General features: G+C 33.4%; 1 protein-coding gene across 3 annotated transcripts in view; it reads right to left on the bottom strand.

Annotated features, from left to right (window-relative positions):
• Vps54 (VPS54 subunit of GARP complex) overlaps positions 1-23,765 on the bottom strand; it is a 94,948-nt gene that overhangs the window by 30,064 nt on the left and 41,119 nt on the right. For all 3 annotated transcript variants that reach the window (XR_004517468.1, XM_010609746.2, XM_010609745.2), the window contains exons 8-12: positions 18,968-19,094; positions 17,994-18,101; positions 15,762-15,817; positions 13,463-13,559; positions 8,380-8,717 (exon numbers count right to left, since the gene is read on the bottom strand). Coding sequence is in view for 2 of the 3 variants with exons in the window: in XM_010609746.2 (XP_010608048.1) it covers positions 8,380-8,717; positions 13,463-13,559; positions 15,762-15,817; positions 17,994-18,101; positions 18,968-19,094 (726 nt within the window). In the remaining variant the exon portion in view is untranslated. The remainder of the gene's footprint in view (positions 1-8,379; positions 8,718-13,462; positions 13,560-15,761; positions 15,818-17,993; positions 18,102-18,967; positions 19,095-23,765) is intronic.

Consider the following 23,765-nt stretch of genomic DNA (forward strand, 5'->3'; position numbering starts at 1 on the left):
ATATATATATATTACCCAAAATCTTACAGAAGAATAATTATTTCACTCTGCTATAGTGTTTTTTGTTGTTGTTGTTTTGGGTACCAGGGATCGAACTCAGGATCTGGGCTTGCAAAGGTCAAAGTGTTTATACATTTAGTTCACACTCTAATTTGTATATTGGAAAATAAAATGTAGTATATATACACATAATAGACTATTATTTGGCCTTAAAAATGAAGGAAATTCTGACACACACTACAACATGGATGAGCACTGAAGAAATAAGTTAGTAAAAAAAAATGTATGATTCTATTTGTGTACATGAACTAGACTACTGAAATTTATAAAGACAGAAAGTAGAGGTGGTTGCCAGTTTCTGGGGAAAAACAGAAATGGAGAATTGTTGATGGGTAGATTTTCAGTTTTGCAAGATGAAAAAGTTTTGGAGATATGTGGTTACACAATGGGAATATACTGAACACTACTGAACTATATATTTAGAAATGATTAAAATGTCATATTTTACGATTTTTATAACAACTACAAATTTTAAACTGCCAAGTGTAGTGGTGCATGCCTCTAATCCCAGTATTCAGGCTAAGGCAGAAGGATCGCCACAAGTTTGAGACTAGCCTGGGTTCCATAGAGAACTCAAGGCCAGCCTGAACTACATAGTAAGAGTTTGTCTCAAAAAAACATTTAAAAAAAAATTTAAATCTTTCAAATTAAAATTCTCATTTTTAAAACTCCACAAGTCTGTCTCATATTTTCCATTAATTGTATTTTGCCATTTTCTGACTTAAAAAGTATTTATTCTTTTGTGACTATATCTGTATTAAAATAAACTTAGAAAACTGTAAATCATTTTGACAAAGTGAAAAAACAGGAAAAATCTACCATTAATAACAAAATGTCAGACATCATTTTTGCAGATTCTATATTCATGACACAATTATATACTTCAAAAATACCTGATAAAGGAATAGTCAGATTCCTTGTATGAAAAAATGAGGGATCCACTAATACATATCCTCTCAACTAATTCACTGCCCCTTTGAGATGTGTGGTTCAGAGATATCCATGTATCTTCTGAATCCAGAAAGATCTATACAACTTATGTTTCATGTTGTTCTAATATGTGATGGAGAGGCAGAAAATGTTCTAAATACAAAGTGAGCCAGAGTGAAGATGAAAGGGAAAAATAAAAACTACGATACATCTGGTTTAAAAAGAATTTTAAATGGTATGGCAGACTGCTAGCTACCTTTCAATACTTGTTCTGCCACAATAATAATGATAATAGCATTCCAAAAAAATTTAAACAGTATCCAAGGAAAAGACAACGAGGATCACAACCCCAGGAAGCCCAGCAGAACGAATCCATCAGGCAAAACAAGAAATTAAATGCAAAGGGGGAGAATCCAACAAAAAGAAAAAGTCTTGACAAGATAAGGCAATACATATCAGTTATAACTACCCACAGTAATGGTCTCAATTCACCAATCAAAAGAAACAGACTGGCAGAATGGGTCAAAAACCAAGATCCAACAATGTGCTGCATACAAGAGACACAATTAATTCAAAAAGAAACTCAGAATGACAGTTCAAGGGTGGAAAACAATACTCAATGCCACAGGAACCTGTCCCCCCAAAAAAGATGAAGTAGCTATCCTCTTTGCACATGAAGTGGATCTCAAACACTGATTAAGAGAAACAATGAAGAACACTATATCCTTGTAAGGGGAACAATCCAAGAGGAAGAAATGATAATCAGAAATATGCACCACACACTAGTGCACCCAACTATATAAAACAAGTACTAACGGACATGAAAAATCATATAAACACTAATACAATAGTAGTGGGGGACCACAATACCCCAGTGTCACAAACAGATCAACCAGACAAAAAATAAACAAACTCTTGAACTCAAACTCTTGAACAAATGAACTTAACAGATGTTTACAGAGTGTTCAACCCCATAAAATCAGAATACACATTATTTTCAGCTGCACATGGACTGCTCTTCGAAACAGACCACATACTTGATCACAGAACATGGTTAAGTAAGTGCAAAGGAATTGAAGTTATCCCTGTATATTATCAGATCATAGTGCAATGAAACTGGAGATCAATAGCAAACGAAACCACAAGCATTTCATAAACACATGGAAATTGAACAACATACTTCTGAATAACCAGTGGGTTGCAGAGGAAATTAAAGAAGAAATCAGACAGTTCCTACAATTAAATGACAATGACAATAAAACGTATTGGAATCTATGGGACACAATGAAAGCAGTCTTACGAGGGAAATTCATAGCCCGTGAATTTTCATTAGGAAAAGAGAGCAAGCTCAATTACACAATCTGAATCTGAACCTCAAGCTTCTAGAACAAGAAGAGCAGAACAATCCCAAAGCTCATAAAGGGAGGAAATTACAACATCAGAAATTAATGCAATAGAGACTAAAAGCACAATACAAGAAATCAATGAAGCCAAGAGTTGGTTCTTCAAAAGGATAAAAAAAATTGACAAAACCTTAGCCAAACATCAAAAAAAGGAAAGAAAATATCCAAACCCATACAATTAGGAATGAAAAGGGTGACATTACAATGGACTCGGCAGAAATTCCGAAGATTGTCAATACCCATTTCGAGAACCTATACGCAAATAACATGAAAATTACAGAAGAAATGGACAGATTCCTAGATACTTCTGAATTACCAAAGTTGAACAAAGATGACTTAAAAATTCTAAATGACCCAATATCAATCAATGAAATTGAAAAAATAATTAAAAACTTTACCAACTAAGAAAAGTCCAGGTTCTGATGGCATCACTGCTGAATTCTACAAGAAATTTAGAGAACTACTGCCACTACTGTTTAAACTCTTCAGTGAAACTGAAAAGGAAGCAATACTCCGGAATTCATTCCTGGAAGCAAGCATTACCTTGATCCCCAAAGCAGAAAAAGACTCAACTGATAAAGAGAACTATAGGTCAATGTTACTAATGAACACAGAGGCAAAAATCCTTAATAAGATACTGTAAAATAGAATGCAGAAGATCATCAAGAAGAGCATACACCCTGACCAGTGGGATTCACCCCAGGAGAGCAGAGATGGTTCAACATATGCAAGTCAATAAATGTAATACATTATATTAAGAGCCAAGAACAAAATCCATACGATCATCTCAATAGATGCAGAGAAAGCATTCTACCAAATCCAACATGCATTCATGATAAAAAAAAAATTCAAAAAATTGGAATAGATGGTCTCTAATTCAATTGGATAAAAGCCATCTATGAAAAACGAACAGCCAATATCATACTAGATGGTCAAAAACTGAAATCCTTAACACTAAAATCAGGAACAAGACAAGCTACTATCATCACTCCTGTTCAATATAGTTTTGGAAACATTAGCCACATCAATCAGACAAGAGAAAAAAAATTAAATGAATAAAGATAGAAAATGAAGAAGTCAAATTGTCATTATTTGCAGATGACAAGATACTCTATACAGAAGACCCCAAGGACGCCACCAAAAGTCTTCTAGACTTAATAACCAAATTCTGTAGAGTAGCTGGATACAAGGTCAGCTCACAAAAAATCAATAGCTTTTCTGTACATTAACAACAGACTCACTGAAAAAGGAACTGGAGAAACAACTGCCTTCACAATAGCATTCCAAAAAATGAAATAACTAGGAAACAAATTAACAAAATAAATCAAAGATCTCTCCTCTGAAAACTACAGCACTCTGAAAAAAGAGATAAAAGAGGATATCAGAAAATGGAAAGATATCCCTTGCTCCTGGGTAGGAAGAACCAATATAGTGAAAATGGCCATACTTTCAAAACTGCTACATAGATTCAATGCAATCCCAATTGAATTTCCAGCAGCATATTTCACAGACCTCAACAAAACAATCAAAAAATTCACTTGGAAACAGAGGAGACCTAGAATAACAAAAGCAATTCTGGGAAATAAAGACAGGTAGGGGATATGGCAATACCCAACTTGCAACTATGCTACAAAGCTACTGTGATTAAAAAAAATGGCATGGTACTGGCAAAGAAACAGACCCGAAGACCAGTGAAACAGATTAAGATGCAGAAACAACTCCAGACATACTCAGACAACACATCTTCAACAAAGGAGCCAAACACCCTCACTGAAAGAAAGATAGCCTCTTTAATACATGGTGCTGGAAAAACTGGGTTTCAACTTGACAAAGATTAAAACTAGACCTTTATCTCTCAACATGCACTAAACTAAAATCAAAATGGATTAAGTATCTAAATATTAAAACAGAAACACTAAACCAGCTGGAAGAAAGGTTAGGTAGAACTCTTGAAGACACTGGCATAAGAAAAAGATTTCATGAAGAAAACCCCAGTTGCATGTGAACTAGTACGAGCAATCAACAAATGGGACCTCTTCTGATTAAAAAGCTTCTGCACAGCAAGAGAAACCACCAACAGCATGAAGAGACAATCCACAATGTGAGAAAAAATTTTACCAGCTGTTCCTCAAAGGTCTACTATCTAGAATATATAAACTTTAAAAACTCAGACCTCCCAAATTTCAATACCCAATCCAAAAGTTGGCATCTGAAATGAACAGACATTTCTCAGATAAAGAAGTAGAAATGCGAAATAAACATATGAAAAATGTTCGACATCACTGGTAATTTGAGAGATGCAAAGGAAAACAACACTGAGATTTCACCTCACCCAGAAAGAATGGCTGCTATCGTGAAATCAACCAACAACAAATGCTGGTGGGGTTGTGGGGAAAAGGGAACCTTTCTCCCCTCTTGTGGAAGTGTAGACTGGTGCAACTACTGTGGAAACCAGTATGGAGACACCTAAAAGAACTAGAACTAGAGGTCCCATTTGACCCAGCTATTCCCCTGCTGGGTATCTTCCCAAAAGAATTAAAAGAATCAAACCACAGCGATGTCTGCACCCAGGTTCATAGCAGCACAGTTTTTGATAGCTAAGACATGGAAACAGCTCAACTGCCCATCAACTGGAGAATGGATAAAGAAAATGTGGGTTTTTAAAAAAATAAAATGGAGTGCTACTCAGCCATAGAAAATGAGAACTTAGAGACATTTATAGCATATGGATACACACTGGGGTGGTACTCTTAAGTGAAATAAATAGGACACGTTTGTAAATACTGAACAGTTTCTCTGGTGTGAGAAACTGAAAGTGTAAATAAGGACAAAAATATATAATAGATAATGTGAAATAGGAAGAAACGGTGCAAAGGAGAGGGGAAGTTAGAGGGTAAGGGAAAGGAAAGAGGGGAATGGAATTAATATGGAAAATGAAAAATGGAAACGAAGTCTTTGTAAATAGGGAGGGGTGGAGGGGTTGAAGGGAGGGCAGGGGAATGGGGCAAAAAACACGAATCAAGATGAATTATGTAAAGGTGCAAATTTTCAATGATGATCATACTGTATACCTTAAATATACCAATAAAATTAATTTTAAAACAGAAAAAATATGCCTAAATTACACTGTGGTATTATCATAAAATGGAATGTATACAAATAAACCCACCAGTACATGCAAAACTTGGACAAATATCACAAACAGTATCAAATGAAAAGAAATGAGACAAAATAGAACATATGAGTGATTCTACTTATAAAAAGTTTAAAAATTGGGAAAAAACAATAATTTTGCATTTCCTTTAGGAAAAATCAGAGTAGTGGTATAATGAAATAGTGGGGTGTCTGATGAGCTGATAATGTTCTATTTCTTGATCTGTGTGGTGATTACTGAATATTACAATTGTATACATTTTCCCATGTAGGGAGCTGAGGATCTCTGGAGATTTCTTGTATTCAGTTCCTGATCTCTAGTAACTCAGACAATAAGGGGAGCAGCACAGAGAGCTCAGTGTTTTGGATAACTAACTGCAGCATAGCTAGCTAGCCTTGAGAATGTCTTACTTTCTACATTCTCAATATAATACGAAGAGCTTGTTCTTCCTCAAACCAGCCTTGAACATTCCCCTTTGAAACTGTGTAAAATAAACATGCTGACTGGGCACTGGGTAGCAATGTCCCTATCAGAGGGCTGCATCCCACCTGGCCCCAGCTTGCTCTTTACAAGTGTGTCTGTGTGTTTTTTCCTTATCTCCCATTGCCCCCCACTCAGGCCTCAGGTTCACTAGTGCTGGTTGCAGCATTCCCATATGTGAATAATACAACAATTTAAAAGTTAAAAAGGGAAGTTGGTACCAGTGCATAACACCTCTTAATTCCTTTTTCATCCTCTTTCTTTTACCTCCCTCCTTCCTTCACCCATGCCTTCGGTCCTTTCCTTTTTTTTGGTACATATTTGCAACACATAATGTTCACATTCTTCGTGTGGAGTATATAACATGTACATAACACATCCCAATTCTTTCTTTAATCTCATCCCTTTCATCCCTCCCCTCTTCCATCTCTTGATCTCCTTCCCCTTTGAGAGCAATATAAAATCAACAAATCAAAGAGACTTTTGCATTCCAATATTCATTGAAGCACTATTCACAATAGCAAAAAATGGAAACCACTTAAGGTTCCATCAACTGTTGAGTGAACAAAACAAAAGTAGTACAACTTACAGAAAAAAATGAAATCTTTCATTTCAGGCACCATAGGTGGAACTGGTGATTATTATGTTAAGTGAAATTACTCAGGCAGAGAGAGACATCATATATAAGCATCACATATGAACATATAAAAGGTTGATCTTCTAGAAATTGAGAGTAGAATGGTGGTTATGAGAAACTAGGTACAGTAAAGGTAGGATGGAGAAATGCTGATCCGTGGATGCTATGTTACAATTGGGAGCAAGGAATCCTGGTGTGCTCTCATACAGTAGGATGACTAGATAACACTCACATACTATACATCTCAAAAAATACGAGAGGATTTTGAAAACTTTAACAATAAGAAATAATCAATGTTTGAGGAGATAAACATGATTAACCTTATTTAAACTTTATGCAATGTATACACTTATACCTAACGGAGTACATCATTAGTATAAGTTTTATGTCTTTATGTATTAGTTCAAAATAATTTCAAAAGATAATAGGTGGCATAAATATGATTAAAATGCTATACATATTGAATATCCCTCAAAAGGTGAAACTAGGGGGAAAGTCTGCTACAAGTGGGGTTATGAGGGATGATTAAAATATGCTATGTGCATGTATAAATCTGCCATAACAAAACCCATTAATCTATATAAGCAATTGCAATGATAAAAATGTAGAAACAATAACTTTCGAAATAAAACTGCCCTAAAAAAAAAGCAAAACAAAACAATAATAAAATTAAGCTGGTTACCAGCCCTTTGTCTTCTGCTTCCACCTGCTCGGGATGCAGATAAGATGATAAAAGCTAAAACAGCTACCTTAGACACTATGAAAACTACATATTAAGGATGGAAGATCTGCCTTCTCAGGGGAAGACCTCCTACCTCTGAAATGTCACATTAGAGAAATAAAATCTATATTAAGGAAAAAAATGAGATATAAAGAAGAGAGAAAAGAGAGAGACAGAGAGAGAGAGAGGGCAATGTAGTAAACTGTCAACAACTGGTGAATCTGGATGAAGAATGTAAATATAGGAGGCGATTTGTACTTTTATAGTAATTTTTCTGTTAATGGGATCCACCAGGAAATTCATATCTTTGAAATGTCAAAGCTGAAAATCAGCCAGGTGTGGTGGTATTCCTAGCACTCTGGGAGGATGAGCCATTGTGGATTGCGAGTTCAAGCCAAGCCTAGCTACTTATCAAGATGCTGTCTCAAAATAAAAAATAAAAGAAGGGTTGGTGATGTAGCTCAGTGAAAAGGCCCTGAGTTCAGTCCCCAATACCACTACCAGAAAATAAAAAAAAAGTAAACCAAACAGATCTTCACTATATATAAAATACAATGATACCAAACAACAAAGAAAAATAACCAAATCATTAACTGAACTACTGACTTTATGTAAATCATGTAAGCTCTCTAAGCATCAGTTACTATATCATGGACATAAGGGCATTTATAACAAATAATTTAATAAGTTAAAGCCGTTTTTAGCTTTAAAATTCTGTAATTTCTTTATTACCTCCAATGTTACCACCTCTGTACCTTCCATACATTTTTAAAAAGAGGCATTTCAAACAATATATTTTTGTTAAATTCCAAGACAAAAATTTACATGCTTTTTTTTTTTAAGATACTGGGACTCAAACTCAGGTCTTTGTGCTTGCCAGGCAAGCGCAGAGCCACTGAGCTAAACATGGTTCTTAAATAAACTGAATACTCAGTTATACTAAACCCATTAAAAAATGATTCAAATTCAATTTGACGTTAGTCATTATACTCACATAATATCCACACCTCCTGGAGTTGCAGATGATGATGTCTGCTCTTTGCTGGATGAAGAATCAGTAGTACATTCTGGTTCGGACACCGAATCACTGCTGCACGGCTCACTATTTGGAGATGCATTTCTTTGAGAGGTAGTGTCAACTGCTACAGGTGCTAATTCGCCCTCATTGAATGCATCACTTATAAACATGCCTTCATGGATTAAATAAGCCACTTCTGTGTCCAGAGAATTATCTTTTGCAGCATTCTTCTGCTGTGAAATCTCTAATTCTCTAGTCCTCTGGTTTTTGTCAAGAACTGAGAGAACAACACTGTGAATGATATTCAATGTTGCCTGCAGAAAGCAAGAAAGAAAAAGGATACATGTTAAAGGATCTAAAGGATCTCACATTTAACCTAGAGCCTGGTGGTACAAGTCTGTAATCTTGGCACAGAGGGAGAGGGAAGAAGGAAGATAGCAAGACCAAGCCCAGCCTTGATAACTCAGAGATTTAGAAAGACCCCCATCTCAAAACTAAAAATTTAAAAAGGGACAGGGATTTGGAGTAGTACAAAGGCCCTGGGTTCAATTCCTAGTTAACAAGACACACACACACACACACACACACACACACACACACTACCTACAAACAAAATCTTGTACTTAAAGTTGCCAAATGTAAATTTTTTAGTAAATTATGATATTATGAAAAATGTTTCATTGTGACATTTTCATACATGCGCACAATTTACTTTGATCGTATTGCCTCTTCTCCTTTCCCCTTTCTCCTTCCATCCCTTTCCTCTTCTTAAAATAACCTCCCTTCCAGTAAAAGTGAATTCTGTGCACATAATAGCTATTCAGAACCTGAAAAAAAAAAAAAGTCGACTCAAACTGGTAGCTTCCAACAGCTCACAGTTAAGGAAGCTGTGCTGAATATTTTTGTGGCTTCTGAATTGTGGATATGGGTTTATATTGGAGAGCTCATTGGCAAAAAGGGTGTTGCTGGCTATAATGTTTCAGTACCAATTTTTAATATCTGACTATATTTGATTTTTTTATGAGTTTTCTTGGATCGTGTATGATTAGACTGCTATCTGAATACATAATGCCAAAAAAAGAGGTGGGGCCTAGTGGAACGTAATTAGGTCACAAGGGCTCCACCTCATAAATGGACTGACACTATTTTATCTAGGGGTATTGGCAATTAAACCCAAGACCTCATCATGCTATGTAAGCTTTTAATACTGAGCTACAATTCCAACCCTTTTAATTTTATTTTTAAATTAATTAATTTTGGGGGTACTAGGGATTGAACCCAGACCTTCACACTGAACTATATCCACAGCAGTTCTTTTTTTTTAATACCATGATCCCACTAACTGGCTGTCTTAATCACTTTCTCATCACTGGGACACAGTATATCTAACATCTGCAATTTTAAAAGACATTTATTTTGGCTCACAATTTTAGTAATTTCAGTCCATATTTGGCAGGCTTAAACACAGAAATAGCATGGTGGAAGGACATGGGTAGAGGAAAGCTGTTCACATCATGGCAGCCAGAGAAAGAAGAGCGGAGGTAGGGAGGGAGATATATCTTTCCAGGTCACTTCTTCAGCAACTTGCCTTCTCTGACCAGGCTCTATTTCCTTAAGAGCAAGACAGCTATACTCCTACCACAATACATTCCTCTTCCAAAAGCCCTGCTTATGAGCACATAAGGGCTTTGAGGGACATTCTTGATCTAAACCATAACATTCTGCCCTTGGTACCCCCCAAATTCATGCCTATCTATTTATGCAAATTGCATTTAGTCTACCTCTAAGCGTTGCTGAAGTCTTAATAGTTTCAATAGTACTGAAAGGTCTAAGTCCAAAGTCTCCTCTGAGACACAGCTGTGTACCTTTGTAAAAATAAAAAAGATAGCCCTCACAGCTTCTCTCTTGGAGTGGCTCTGATCACTGCCTGTGGCAGTTCTATCTATGTTCCATATTGCATGTTCCATGTTCCTGACTTAATTTCCTGGGGTCGCCAATGAACTTCTGGCTTCACTCTCATAGCTTTATGCACTACCCCCTCAGGGGCTCAATGCCTGACCATGCAGGCATTCCTCTGAAATCTGGGAGGAAGTCTCCCAGGTCCCACAACTTCTATATTCTACATGCCTATAAAACCAAGATGATGTGGATGACTCCAAGTGCTGCCAACCACTCAAGCAATAGCTGGGCTCCCTTGGCTGTAGGGACCTCTAAGTACTAAAGACCAAGCATTGTGAAACAAATCCCAGTGGATTAATTCCATGGGGCTCTATTCTCAAAGCAAGATCTTTCACTTTTGGACTCTGAAGCCAAAGGTGGTATCTTGCTAGTTTCTGAACTTCTGGTCCTCCTGAGTTGATTTTTACCACAGCTTTGTGAAAAAAAAAAATGTCAGAAATTAGTTCTTTTTCTGCATTTATTAGAATTGAAGTTTAAAGTTTACATGGTTAACATAAAGTGATCTAAATACAGTCTGAATTTAGGTCTAACTCCCAACATCTAGACATCATTCTTTTTTGGGGGGGGCGTGTACTGGGGATCAAACTTGGGAATTTGCGCTTGCAAGGCAGGCAGGGGAACCACTGAGCTAAATCCCCAGCCTAGACATGTGCCTTTATCTTGGCACTTTCTTTAGTGCAATATAATAGAACTATTTCTTAGTTGGGCAAGGTGATGTGCATCTGTAATCTCAGCACTCTGGGAGTCTGAGGCAGGAGAATAGCAAGCATGAGTCTAGGCGGGGCAACTTAGTAATTTAACGAGACTTTGCCTCAAATAAAACAAAGAAAAAAAATTTTTAACACAGGGTCTCACTATGTAGTTCAGACACCCCTGGAACTCATTGTGTAGCCCAGACTGGTCTTGAACTCACAGCAATCCTCCTGCCTCAGCCTCCCGAGTGCTGGAATTACAGGCATGGGTGGGCAAAATAAAACAAATTAAAAAGGTCTGGGGATCAGGCTCAGTGTGAAAGCCCTAGGTTAAATCTCTACTAATGAGAAGAGTGGGAGGAGGATGGAGAGGAAGACAAGGGTAGGGAAGAAGGAGTGGCGAAGAAGAGATAGAGAAGAAGAGAAAGAGAACCATAATCTCAAGTCATTAATAATCACTCAAATATGAAATATTCAAATCTCAATCTTTTTATCATTTAATCCATTCAAATTATTACTGATATGTTCCAGATAGTCTTTTATGCTTTATGTCTTTTAAAATATCATTTACTTTAATACTAAAATGATATATAAAATATACTTTTCAAAATAAATGTAAGTATTTCAGCAAATTAGTAACCCTGATAAAGTAAACAAAAATTCAAATACTATTGTTTATTCCTGCAATATCGTAAAAACTACTAAAAAGCAAAACAAAGGACTGGGTATGTAGCCCATACAACATGCATGAGACCCTGGGTTCATCCTGAACGCAGCAAAAGAAGATGCAAAACAACCTTTTCTGATTATAAAACATGTCTTTTTAAAGAAAATCTAGGGGAAAACAAAATAACACAAACTTTAAATGGTTCTATAATTTAACAATTTAAATAGAGATAGTTTTAAATTATTTAAAAAGTTTCCATTAAAATGAATAGCTTGTAATTACTATTATTTTTCAGAAAAATCAAAAACTTTTTTCAAATAATTAAGTATCATATTTGAAGGTTCTAAGTCACCTTTATAGATGTTCTACTTAAATACTAGTTTAAGACCCCCAAATGTGAAAATAAGAAATTACAACTATGGCAAATTAGTTTCCATACTGTATTTGCATCAGATAATTTTACTTACTTTAATAGAGATAGAGCCTAAAAGTGGCAGAGCCACTTTAAAAGTTAATGGTAAAAATTTTGACAAATATATACTATGCTATTTAGGACCTAGTGTATATCCAGACATGCAATAATAGATGTATAAGATGATAAATATCACAGAATATATGAAAAAGTAAAAATAGGGCCTAATTGTTGAACAATCTATCCATACAAAAAGGTTTGTTGTCTATCACTATCAATGGGTAGGATCAATATTTTTAATCTCACCAATCCCAAAGAGTCTAAGCACAATACAATTTTTTTCTTACCCTGTCTGATGTGCTTCTACATGTGACTTAGCATGCTCTTAGGTGGGTAAGGATATGCTGTGAGAAAGAGAGGAACCAAAGTCCCTGAGATGATTTACCATTGCACTTAGGAAATTCTGGGCATATTAACAGGACATACAACACATTTCTGACAGTTGGTAACTCAAACAATATCAAATTTCACAAATGGCCCCTTTTAACTGTCACATTCAATACTTCATAAAGAGTACCTCCTTACTAAAACATTACTATGACATGTTAGTGATTCCAAGCAATGAGCATTAGAGTCTATAATGTCTTTTCTTCTAAAAAATGAAAATGTTGTGTTGCAGGTGTTCTTTTCCTTGTACTACAAGGCTTAAAATTAACTAGTTTGGCTAAAAAGACAAAGTAATTCAATATTATGTAGATGATCCTTGATTCAACCCCAGACTTAATGAAACAAAAATATAAATAATCTAAATTATTTAAAAATTAAATAAATCTCAATGAAACAAAAATCTACAATTAAAAATCTTTAATCTACAGTGAGATTAAAATATTGATCCTACCCATTGATAGTGATAGACAACAAACCTTTTTGTATGGATAGATTGTTCAACATTAATAAAATAATTTAAATGTGAACAATATCCTAAAAAATTGTATCAACATTAAATTTCCAGAAAAATTAGCAACTTGAGAAGTGTTTTGTCACAATGTTGAACCACTATATAATCTAGAAGGATTCAAGAATCACAAAATGAGAAGAGGGAAAATTATTGCACAATATTTAATGCCAAGCAAGCATAATATTTCCTTTAAATATTAAAAAATTGTTCAAAATTATAAAACTTGCCAAAATGTTTCAAGATACTTCGATTCTTATTATTAAAACCAAAACTCTTTAGAAAAATTACAAAAACAGTAAAGTTGTGTTTTATTCCAGAAAGCTGGCTGAATTTTAAGGATATTCTGGACAAGCTGATACACATAAGCTTACCTTAACTCTGTGTAGGAAAACTGTAAACTTAGAGAAAATATCCTTTAATAGATCAAACCACTGGAGAAAATTCAACATTCTCATTTGATCTGCAAGCCTAGAAAAAAAATAATTTAAACATATAATGTCACAGGGCCAATATGATAATATTTCCAAACTGGAGGAAAAGATACTATAGAGCAACAAGAATAAAATACAACTTCATCTAGATTTCTAGCTAAAATCATCAAATCTTGAAGAGGTCAACTGCCAAACAACTCCTAGTTCTTTAAATATCTTTAAAAACTAATCCAATCAAATATACTGACATATAAACCTTATAATATGGTAATTTCATGTGAACATGTTCTGTGACCACTGAAGAAATTAATCATAAAGAAATAAACCAATTTTACTTAAAGGTAAGGATATCTTCTGGAATAAAAACAAATTAACATCTCCCTCAACAAATTTAATAACTTATTTTTCTTACTATAAACTAAAAAGTATTTTATCACATATGAGAAGTAATGTGGACAGATTTCCTCAGTTCAAAATTCTAGCAGCTTATTGGGATTACTAGCTATGTGACTGTCGTTACTGTTGAGTGACTTAGTCCCTATGTGCCCCAATTTTCTCATCTTAACATGAGGAAAGAATATACTCTACAAGATTGTTTTAAGTATTAGATAAGTTAATAAAAAATACTTATAACAATGCATGGTACATTAAAAATTATCATGTATCAGCCAATATTATTTTGATAGTTGATGTCACTCAATAACTTCAAAGAGAAAACTGCAAAATAGAATTCCATAAAATATTTTATAGCACTAAAATGACTTATTATTCTAAAATTTTCATGAATATTGCTGCAGCCAATAGTTTATTCTCGAAAAATACTCTTACATTGGATATACAAAAGTTTTCTTACATTAAATTGAGAAAATTCCCTCCAGAAAAAGAAAACAAGAAGTCACTAACTCTTCATGTCCTTGGAGTTTCTAACAGTGCCACAGACCTAGGTCTTCCAACTACTAGCAGTTCCTATATTAATACCTATTTAGTTTCTAACTTGGTTCCTATTTTGCTTCAACTAATTCTGAAACTAAGTCTTCACCAGGTAATAGGGTGAAAATTAACTCTAGACAGTCTCCATTCTGTGGGTTTGGCCCCAAGAAGCTTCATAGCTATCCATATTACTATTCATGTCAGGCCAGTCAATAAAGTTAGGTATCTACATGAATGAGAAGTTCAATCATAAAATACCACTATTCTCAAAATTTAAAAATAGTAATGCCAAGGGTCTAAGCAAAAAATTATAAACATATGCAGTTCAAAATCAAATATTAAACTCCTAAAAGCCAATAATAAACCAGTTTTAATTACATAGCTAAATACTTTAAACTTCTTACTATCTTGCTGTATGAATTATCTTCAATTCCTCTGCTTTGCATCTACCTTTTATCCCTTTCTTACCCTATTCTCTGCCCTGTGAGGGCAATCTGATGGGCTTAGCCAATGAGGAGGCTTTATAAAGAGTCACCCCTTATCTGCAATTTCATATTCTGTAGCATTAATTACTCAGAGTCAATGCAGTCCAAATATATTAAATGAAAAATTCCAGAAATAAGTCATAAGTTATAAACTACGTGCCATTCTGAAAGAATAATGCCTTGTGCCAACCTGCTTCTTCCCACCCAGAACATGAATCATTCCTTTGCCCAGTATATCCATGTTGTATATACTACCTGCCCATAGTCAGTAGCCATCTCAGTTATCAGATCAACTGGCTTAATATCACAGTATTTGTATTTGTGTTTATTTTACTTAATAATGGCCCCACAGCACAAGAGTAGTGATACAAAAAAGTACAAGGGATTAAACATGAAAGGGCAGGTAACTGGTGCTATATGGCAACACTTCAGGGCTCACTGGGGAAAATGTGATATATGGAAGGTTTAGTAATATCTGTGGTTTCAGGCATCTATTAGGGGTGTTGGAATGTATCTTCTACAGATGAGAAGAGCTACACTATGGTACTTACTCCAGTTCCCTCCTTACAGGGTTACCTCACAGACTGCTATCCTCTACTCAACGACATAGCTTTTTATCACCTACTGTCTTTCTCCTGAATCCTGTTACCGACTTATTTCCCTTGTCTCTCAAAGGTACTGCTTTGTGTCACTTGTGATTTTCTTACACCTGCCCCAAACCGCAACCAATAATTCCTTAACAAAATTCTCCCTTACATTATTCCAATTTGCATGTATAATCTTTTCCTTGACTGATATTTACCAACCTACATATTTATACTTACTTCACAGCAACATCTGTGTCTATTTCTTCTATTTGTGAAACTTTATTAATCACACACTGCAAAATTTAAGAAAAAATAAAAACAATTTGATTATTTAGAATGCTAAGAACTGCATCTTCCATCTGTACATTAAAAAAGACTTGTTGAATACATTAACGATTCTACCAGACTTTTTAATATATCCCTTATACATACCTTAAGATGTTTGAAAAACCAAAGCATTACCCCAACCCTGTTAAGTATTTTAGAGTATGCTTAAACTACAACAATTAAAATCTCCTATTTAAAACTATTCAGGGCTGGGGATGTAGCTCAGTGGTGCTACGCCTGTCTGATAAGCACAATGTCCTGAGTTAGATCCCTGGTACTGGAAAAAAAAAAAACTATTCAAAATAATAAATAAGAAAATAGAAGAGTAGAAACAAGGTATAGTCCCCAAAAAGGGGATTGTCTCAAAAGAAACGCATATTGGAGATTTACCTTTTCTTGCAATAGCAAGCAACAGTTTTAAAATTTAAAAATAAGTGCTTAGAATTCAGATAATGCTTTATTATTTATTTATTTATTTATTTATTTATTTATTTATTTATTTATTTATTTATTTTTTGGTACCAGGGATCGAACTCAGACCATTGTGCTTGTGAGGCAGGCAGCAAAACCACTGAGCTAAATCCCCGGCCCCTATGCTTTATTATTTAGATAATGCTTAGACATAGCTATTAAATTTTTTTCTTAAAATATACAAATAGAAATCATGTTATGTTTATCATGTAAGTTATGTTTATACTTCTTTAAAAATGGAATGCAACTCTTCAACCAGAACTTAGCTTTTAAAACTGAACATTGCCAGTATCCCAGAGCCCCTTCCCAGCTCTCTGCCCAGCTATTACTTCCTCCCAAAAGAGACTAGTATCTCATTTCTAAACAACAGATTAATTCTGCTTGTGTTTGAATTTTACACAAGTGGACTCACACAGTGTATACTCTTTTGTGTCTGTCTTCTTTGCTTTCACATTATCTGTAATGTTCATTTGTCTATGGCACTAGCATTCTGAATGTGTCCAGTCTCATCTGCAATGTTCATTTATGTAGTTCTGAGTAATTTATTTTCATATTCTCATTACTGTGTAACATTTCATTGTACAAATATATCATAATTTTATTTATACTTTCTACTGATGATGGAGTTTGAGTTGTTTTCTTTCTTTAACAAACAGTGCTGCTGTAAATATTCTACTGTGTTTTGGTGAACTTACGTAAGAATTTATATTGTGTGAATATCTAGAAATAGAAATGCTGGGTCATAATGTGTGCATATTTAGTAGATACTGCTAACAATCTTGCAAAGTGGGGTATTATACCTGTTTAAAAACAGTGTTTTAATCAGTGTTTGAAAGTCATATAAAAGAAAATGACTGTAATTTTAAAATTTTTATATAAACATTAAAAATTTATAAATGTACATTCAAGCTAATGATGATGATTAAGCCTAACACATTTAAAATTACATTATCTTTTTCACATATAGAAAAATTAAACTTCATTAGATGAGACTTATCAGAATAAAAAAACAAAGACCAGGGAAAACCAAACAGCAAGCAGATTTTAGTTTATTATTATAATTTCCTAGATATCACGGTAAAAAGGAAACTAGCATTTACCTACTGCTGGTAGGAGTATAAATTGGCAAAACATTTTTAGGTAACAATTCAGTTCTATTTATAAAACTTAAAAATAATTATTTCTCTGACCAATAATTCAACTTTTGGAAATCAGGCTCAGAAAGTCTTACTTTTCACCAAAGACATCTGTCATAGAATTATTTATAATACCAAACTGAAAACAATCTAAATGTTCAAAGTATAGGAAACGCTACATAGGCTTAACCAACATAATACTGATGAAATTTTAACAACCATTAATACTAATGCTTCTGTAATTTTGTGTAATAACATGAGAAAATGCTTATGTTGATTGTAATTGAAATATATGTTCAAAGTCATATACATTATGATAGCAACAGTAAAAATCAGTAATGGTCTATATGTAGAAATATTCTTAATGTGATAATCTTGACTGGTAAAGCTATGTTTTTATTCTATTTTTTCATATTTCCCATTATTAAATGAATAAGCAAGTGTTGGTATTATACTATACCCTGCATATATTATTAGATAACATAAACTTCTCAAAAGATTGTAGATTATGTATGAAATAAAAATGGATAATTACCTGTTTAATGATATTCTTTGCTGTAATAATAATTTCTTCACCATAGATTTCTAAAAAGTTAAGTTTTCTTTGTTTTAAAAGTCCAAATACAAGAGACACTAATCTTTCCTATTAAAGAGAAGAACATGTAATTTCACATTTTAAATTTGCAATAGTTTTGACTTAGAGAAAGGAATTCAGCATTAGGAGTTTTGTTCAGACCTCAATCCAGCACATACTATTTTTAGAAGTTTCAAAAATCCCTCCCAGCAATGTCGTCATCAGATTTTGGAGTCCCCATTCTAAACTAGATTTTACCATACTGGATCATATAAAGCTGGTTTGGGGACAAAACAATAGAACTTTTGGCCTAGTTTCCATGAAGAATTAGAAAATACACTTCTCAACCCCTGATGACCATTATATAGTCCCTGAACCTTTTTTTATTAAGTAATCTGTAGTCTAAAAGACTGGAATGATGACCTGGACTCTCAAATCTCAAGCGAAAACCAACTTCCAATGTGAACATCTCTTTATTTATGCTGTTACTAATTGGGGCCTTTAGATTTTATACTAGTTCTTGGCAATGATTAGGAATGATATATTACCAAATAGGTAAAGCCAGGATATGATGTATTTATACATGCACATGCATAAAATATGTTCATAATGTTTTCATAAGTACTCAATGAGTTTCAATGAGTACTAAAGATAAACTTTTCGATGCATACACATCTGGTATATAAATTATTTGTCTTATACTTTGAGCTTAGTTTGTAAGCTATAAAAAAGCCTTACTAAAATTATTTCATTCTCAAATTTCATAACCTTTATAGTGCTTGTTAAAGTCACATGGCTAATGAAGGACTTCATAGGTCTTACAGAACCGGAAGTTTAAGGTAATTTTACAATAACCTGAGAAAAATGTGTTCTAAACTAATGGTAGGAGCTAACATTAAGCAGTAACATCACATTCCAGAGTTTAAAACATATACCTCTTCTAAAACTTGACAGTCATCTTCCAGTGGTCTATTTAAGTCACTGTGAGAATAAGTAGAAAATTCTGCAATCATCATTTTACTTATCAGTTTTTCTAATTCACAAAGCTGTGATCCCAAGTGCCTACAAAACAGAAAAATGTTATGCATATATTTTCATTTAATAGCCACAAACTGATTCCACTTTCAAGGGAATTAGAGGCAAAACTTTTCTATCTGAACATACCTGTGCAATAAAACAATGTGTTAATAAAATGGAGATCTCTAGTAAGTCAAACTTACTAAATATAACAATTTCATGTATCTGTAGAATTCTATTTTTTCTCTATATTTTCTCTAACCTCTGACGATAAGTGTGTACTAGAAAACCTGATTACCTTGTGAACATCATGACTATTTTGAGACAAAATATCCAAATATTCTAATTCCCTTCTTCATTAACCACTTATTGAATATCAATGATGGTAGCTCCCTTCCCATTTTCAGCAAGACCCTGTTCTAGGTGCACAGAAATAATCTACAGAACCATAGGTACAGACTGACTTAATTCAATCTCTGTCACAATCAGTTTGAGTTACTGTATACAAGTCCACAGATTGTTAAACTGAAAGCTATTAGAACACAAGACTGAAACTATAAGGAAGTAGTACATTGATGTACAAAGGGATTTTTGCCACACAATCTAGTAGCTTTATAAAAACAGTGAGCTAAAAAAACCCAGATAAGATACAGTAATACCCTATGCATTATTAACCTTACCAAAAATTTTTAATAGCTAAGCATAGTGGTGTATGCCTGTAATTCCAGCTACTTGGGAGGCTGAGGCGGGAGAATTGCAAGTTTGAAGCAACTTAGAGAGACCCTGTTTCAAAAGAAATACAGGGTTTGTGATGCACTTCAGTGATAGAGCACCCCATGTTTGATCCCTCATAACACTAAATAAATGAATGAATGAATGCTAAATATGGTAACAGTTTACTTTAAAGTAAGTAGACTAAAACTCACAGTAATTTAGAGTAGCAGAAATCTACTGAAATACAACTAAATTTTGTACCACTTACTGAATAAGTATTTATAATAGATCCATATATACAACTAAATAAACTTGAACAACTACAATACTTTCTATGTTGATATCCCTCAATTTGAACATTCAGATTTTTCTAAGACCTGTACTCAATGTAGTGATTTTTGTGCTGATTTTTTTTCCAGGACTAGAGATTCAACTCAGGGACACTTTACAAATGAGCTACATCTCCAGTATTTATTTTTTGAGACAGGTTTATACTAAGTTTCTCAGACTGGCTTGTAACCTCCAATCCTCCTGCCTGAGCTTCTCACTCACTAGGATCATAAATGTGTGCCACTGAACTCAGCTCCTCTGTGCTGTTTTTTCAGAGAAATGTGTATATGAGTAAACTCTACAGGAATTCTAGTTTTATCAAATAGCAAGATCTGATTTCTTGGCTTTATTTTAAAACATACAATATGGATATTCTCTCTATACCATGTTTGAAATATAATTACAGGAAATTATTTTCAGGATCAAGTAATATATTGAATATATATTGATACAATCAATAATAAAAATTGTTTAAACAGAATCCTAAGATGGTCTCTGATCAATGAAACCACAATCAAGTGGAGCATATAGTTAACTCTTGAAACCTTTTCTTTCAAAACAAATAAAAAAGACTTACAATTAAAAAACAATTCACTAATTTTTATCCTAAAATCTATTACTAAGGTAGTTCTGAGTCAATAAGCCTATAGCTCAATTGCTCACAGATTCAACATCTATAGCATTGTAAAATTAGCACTAGTATTCAGAGGTTCTATACTATGTTCCACCAAACATATTAAAAAGCATAGCTCTCAGGTATAATGAGACATAGGTTGAAATTCTACACAGATTTATAACTTACTGTATGACCTGGAGCAAGTTATCTAAGACTTTTTAAGCCTTAGTTTACTTACCTGTGAAAATGGGATAACATTACCTACTTCCTACTCTTTGTGGTTTAAATCAATTAAAACATGAAATATATTTAGCACAGTGCATGGTTTAGAATACTTAAGTATTTAATAAATGTAGTCAATTATATGGTAATTGGTGGTAGGAAAATAGTGGCAGTAAGTAGTAATGAAATTAGTAACAGTAAGAAACACTAAATTTCTACATAAACCTGTTTATAGTAAGAGAAGCAAATAATAATAGTTCTGAATTTCAAGGTAACTGAAGCTCTTCTATATTAAAACTTGCCAGTTACCAACATTCAATGCATTCTTAAGCCCATATTGAGATTTCTACTTTACATCTGCATAAGTGTTTAAACATAACTAATGTTAACAATACTTTTAGTTAAGGTAGTATAGAGCATAAGTATTTCAGTGATTATTTTTACTGGTAAATAGCTGAACTTAATTTCATTAGTAATGGTTACAAATATTTCTGTCCTAATAATTAAAAGTGCTGAATTTTGCAATCATCTAGGCAATAAAACCATTAAAGTTTTTTTAAAATTACAAAGTCAACAAATGTACAAAAGAACCATTGTAATAATTACGAGTTATACAATGAGCCAAAACTTTCCACTGAGTAAATTACTCTTCAGGTTCAGAAGAGGGGATCAGATTTTGAGATTTTTATGCTGACATCAGATATGTAGCTTTTTAAATAGAGACAGATTTTTAGTTAAAATTTTTGCTTTAAAAGAAACACATGGGGGGAGTACTAGGGATCAAAATCAGTAACTTGCACTTGCAAGGCAGACACGATGCCACTGAGCTAAATCACCAGCTTTAAAAGGAACAAATTTATGTAGAAAGAAGTTACCAATTTAATTCTAAATCCTAAAAAAGTAGAGTGTCCAATGTGTTCTCAATTCTGGTGCACGTTAGAATCTCTTGGAGAACTTTAAAAAATACAAACGCTCAGGCTTATCCTGTAGGTTTGTGTGCGTCATGCTACACCTTTTTACAAGCTTTTCTCAGGGTTCTATGATGCAGCCAAGATTAAGAATTATAACTGTACATAAGCTATAAATGGTTAATTAGGGGTAAATATTATGGAAAGAAATAAAAATGACAGAAAGTGTTAAAATATCTGTTAATATCTTGTTCCATAAATACGTGCCAAGATGTATATGACATATCGCTTATATAAGAGATTTAAAGCCCAACAGATTTTTTTTAAAAATTACAAATGACAATAAAATATGGGGGAGGACAGAAAGAAGACAAGTATGATGGAACACTTTTAAGTTTTCAATAGAGACCTGTTATGTAAAGGTACAAGATCCCAATAATGAATGTAACTGTACTGTATACCTAAAATGTACCAATAAACTCAATGAGGAAAAAAAAAAGTTTTCAATAGAGAGTATAAGTGTTCTGGGAGTGCAGAAGTCAAAAATCAAAATTTATACAGAAAATAAATTTAAGGTCAAAAACTAAAAATAAACTAAAAAAATAAAGGGCTGGGGATTGTTCAGTGCTGCCACCACCTGCCTCGCAATCACAAGGTCCAGAATTTGATCCCTGGTACCAAAAAAACAAAAAACAAAAAAAACCAAACTTCAGAAATAGACAAAAGAAAATATATATAAATATTGTGTACTACCAGTGACTAAAAGAAATATATTAACAGTACACAAGAAAAAGTACACTAATAAAAATATTTCAATTATTTTTTTTAAATAGAGATTTGTATTTGTGGTAATTTGATTACTGGAAGATTCTGGTATAGAATTTTCTTTTAAAAGCAACAGAAAAAATACCATAGCCAAAAGTAAAACTTGCACTAAGAACTATAAAATACAAAAACTATTAACAACTTAACTCAATAGAGTGCTTTGGTTGTTTTATTATTAAGGGAAAGATTTCTTATTTTAAGTATGAATATTATATATGCTTTTCTAAAACATGTTCTACAAAAGCACAGTGGTAAATGCCTGCTGCATTCCCAGCACTCAGGAGATTAAGGCAGGAAGTTCTTGAGTAGGAGGCTAGTGTGGGCTATATAAAAAGACCCTGTCACAAGAAAACAAAGAAAAAGAAAATAAAAAACAACAGTAAGTCCCAGGTACTAAAAGAGGAAGTGAGATTCAAGTAAAGTACCTCTTAGTCCCTAAGCTAAGGAGAACACATTGTTTTACACCACTAATGTTTATAGCAGACAAGAAACTCATCACATGTACCTTTCTCTTGATTGATTAGACAAAAACAAGGATTCAAAACTAATTACATTTCCAAATAAATTTAGATGGCTGTAAAATTATTTGTGAAGCTATACAAGAAAGTAATATTGATATTCAATAATCTTACAGCAAAAAAAAAAGATAAAGTCAAGACAGCACAACATCAGATATGACAGAAATTGAAAACAAAAAAACTAGGTCATAATAACTTAGTCTTAAACTATTTCTAGTATGTGTCAGTATTCTTCCTTTATTAAACAAATGTTTTATAGTACCTTATTTTTAATTTAAAAATTATTTAGAGATGTATATCAGAAGTCAAAAACGAGTTCTGATATCAAACATTTAAAGTTATAATCATAATGGGATTGATATGATAGCTTTGCAGAAATGATTTACATAAAGAATAAATATATATGTAGGCTCTAAAGAAAATAATAATAGGAAAGTATTTTAGCAAAATGTAGAGAATCATAGAAATTGAAAGTCTTGAAAATCATATATGCAGTGCTAGGGACTGCTTAACTAAATGAAATTTTGACAGCTTATACTAGTCTACAAAATAAACATTTTGACGTGATTTTGTATAAAATATC

This window comes from Fukomys damarensis, unplaced genomic scaffold, assembly GCF_012274545.1.
Source record: "Fukomys damarensis isolate Sample0158 unplaced genomic scaffold, DMR_v1.0_HiC HiC_scaffold_2, whole genome shotgun sequence".
Lineage (NCBI taxonomy): Eukaryota > Metazoa > Chordata > Mammalia > Rodentia > Bathyergidae > Fukomys > Fukomys damarensis.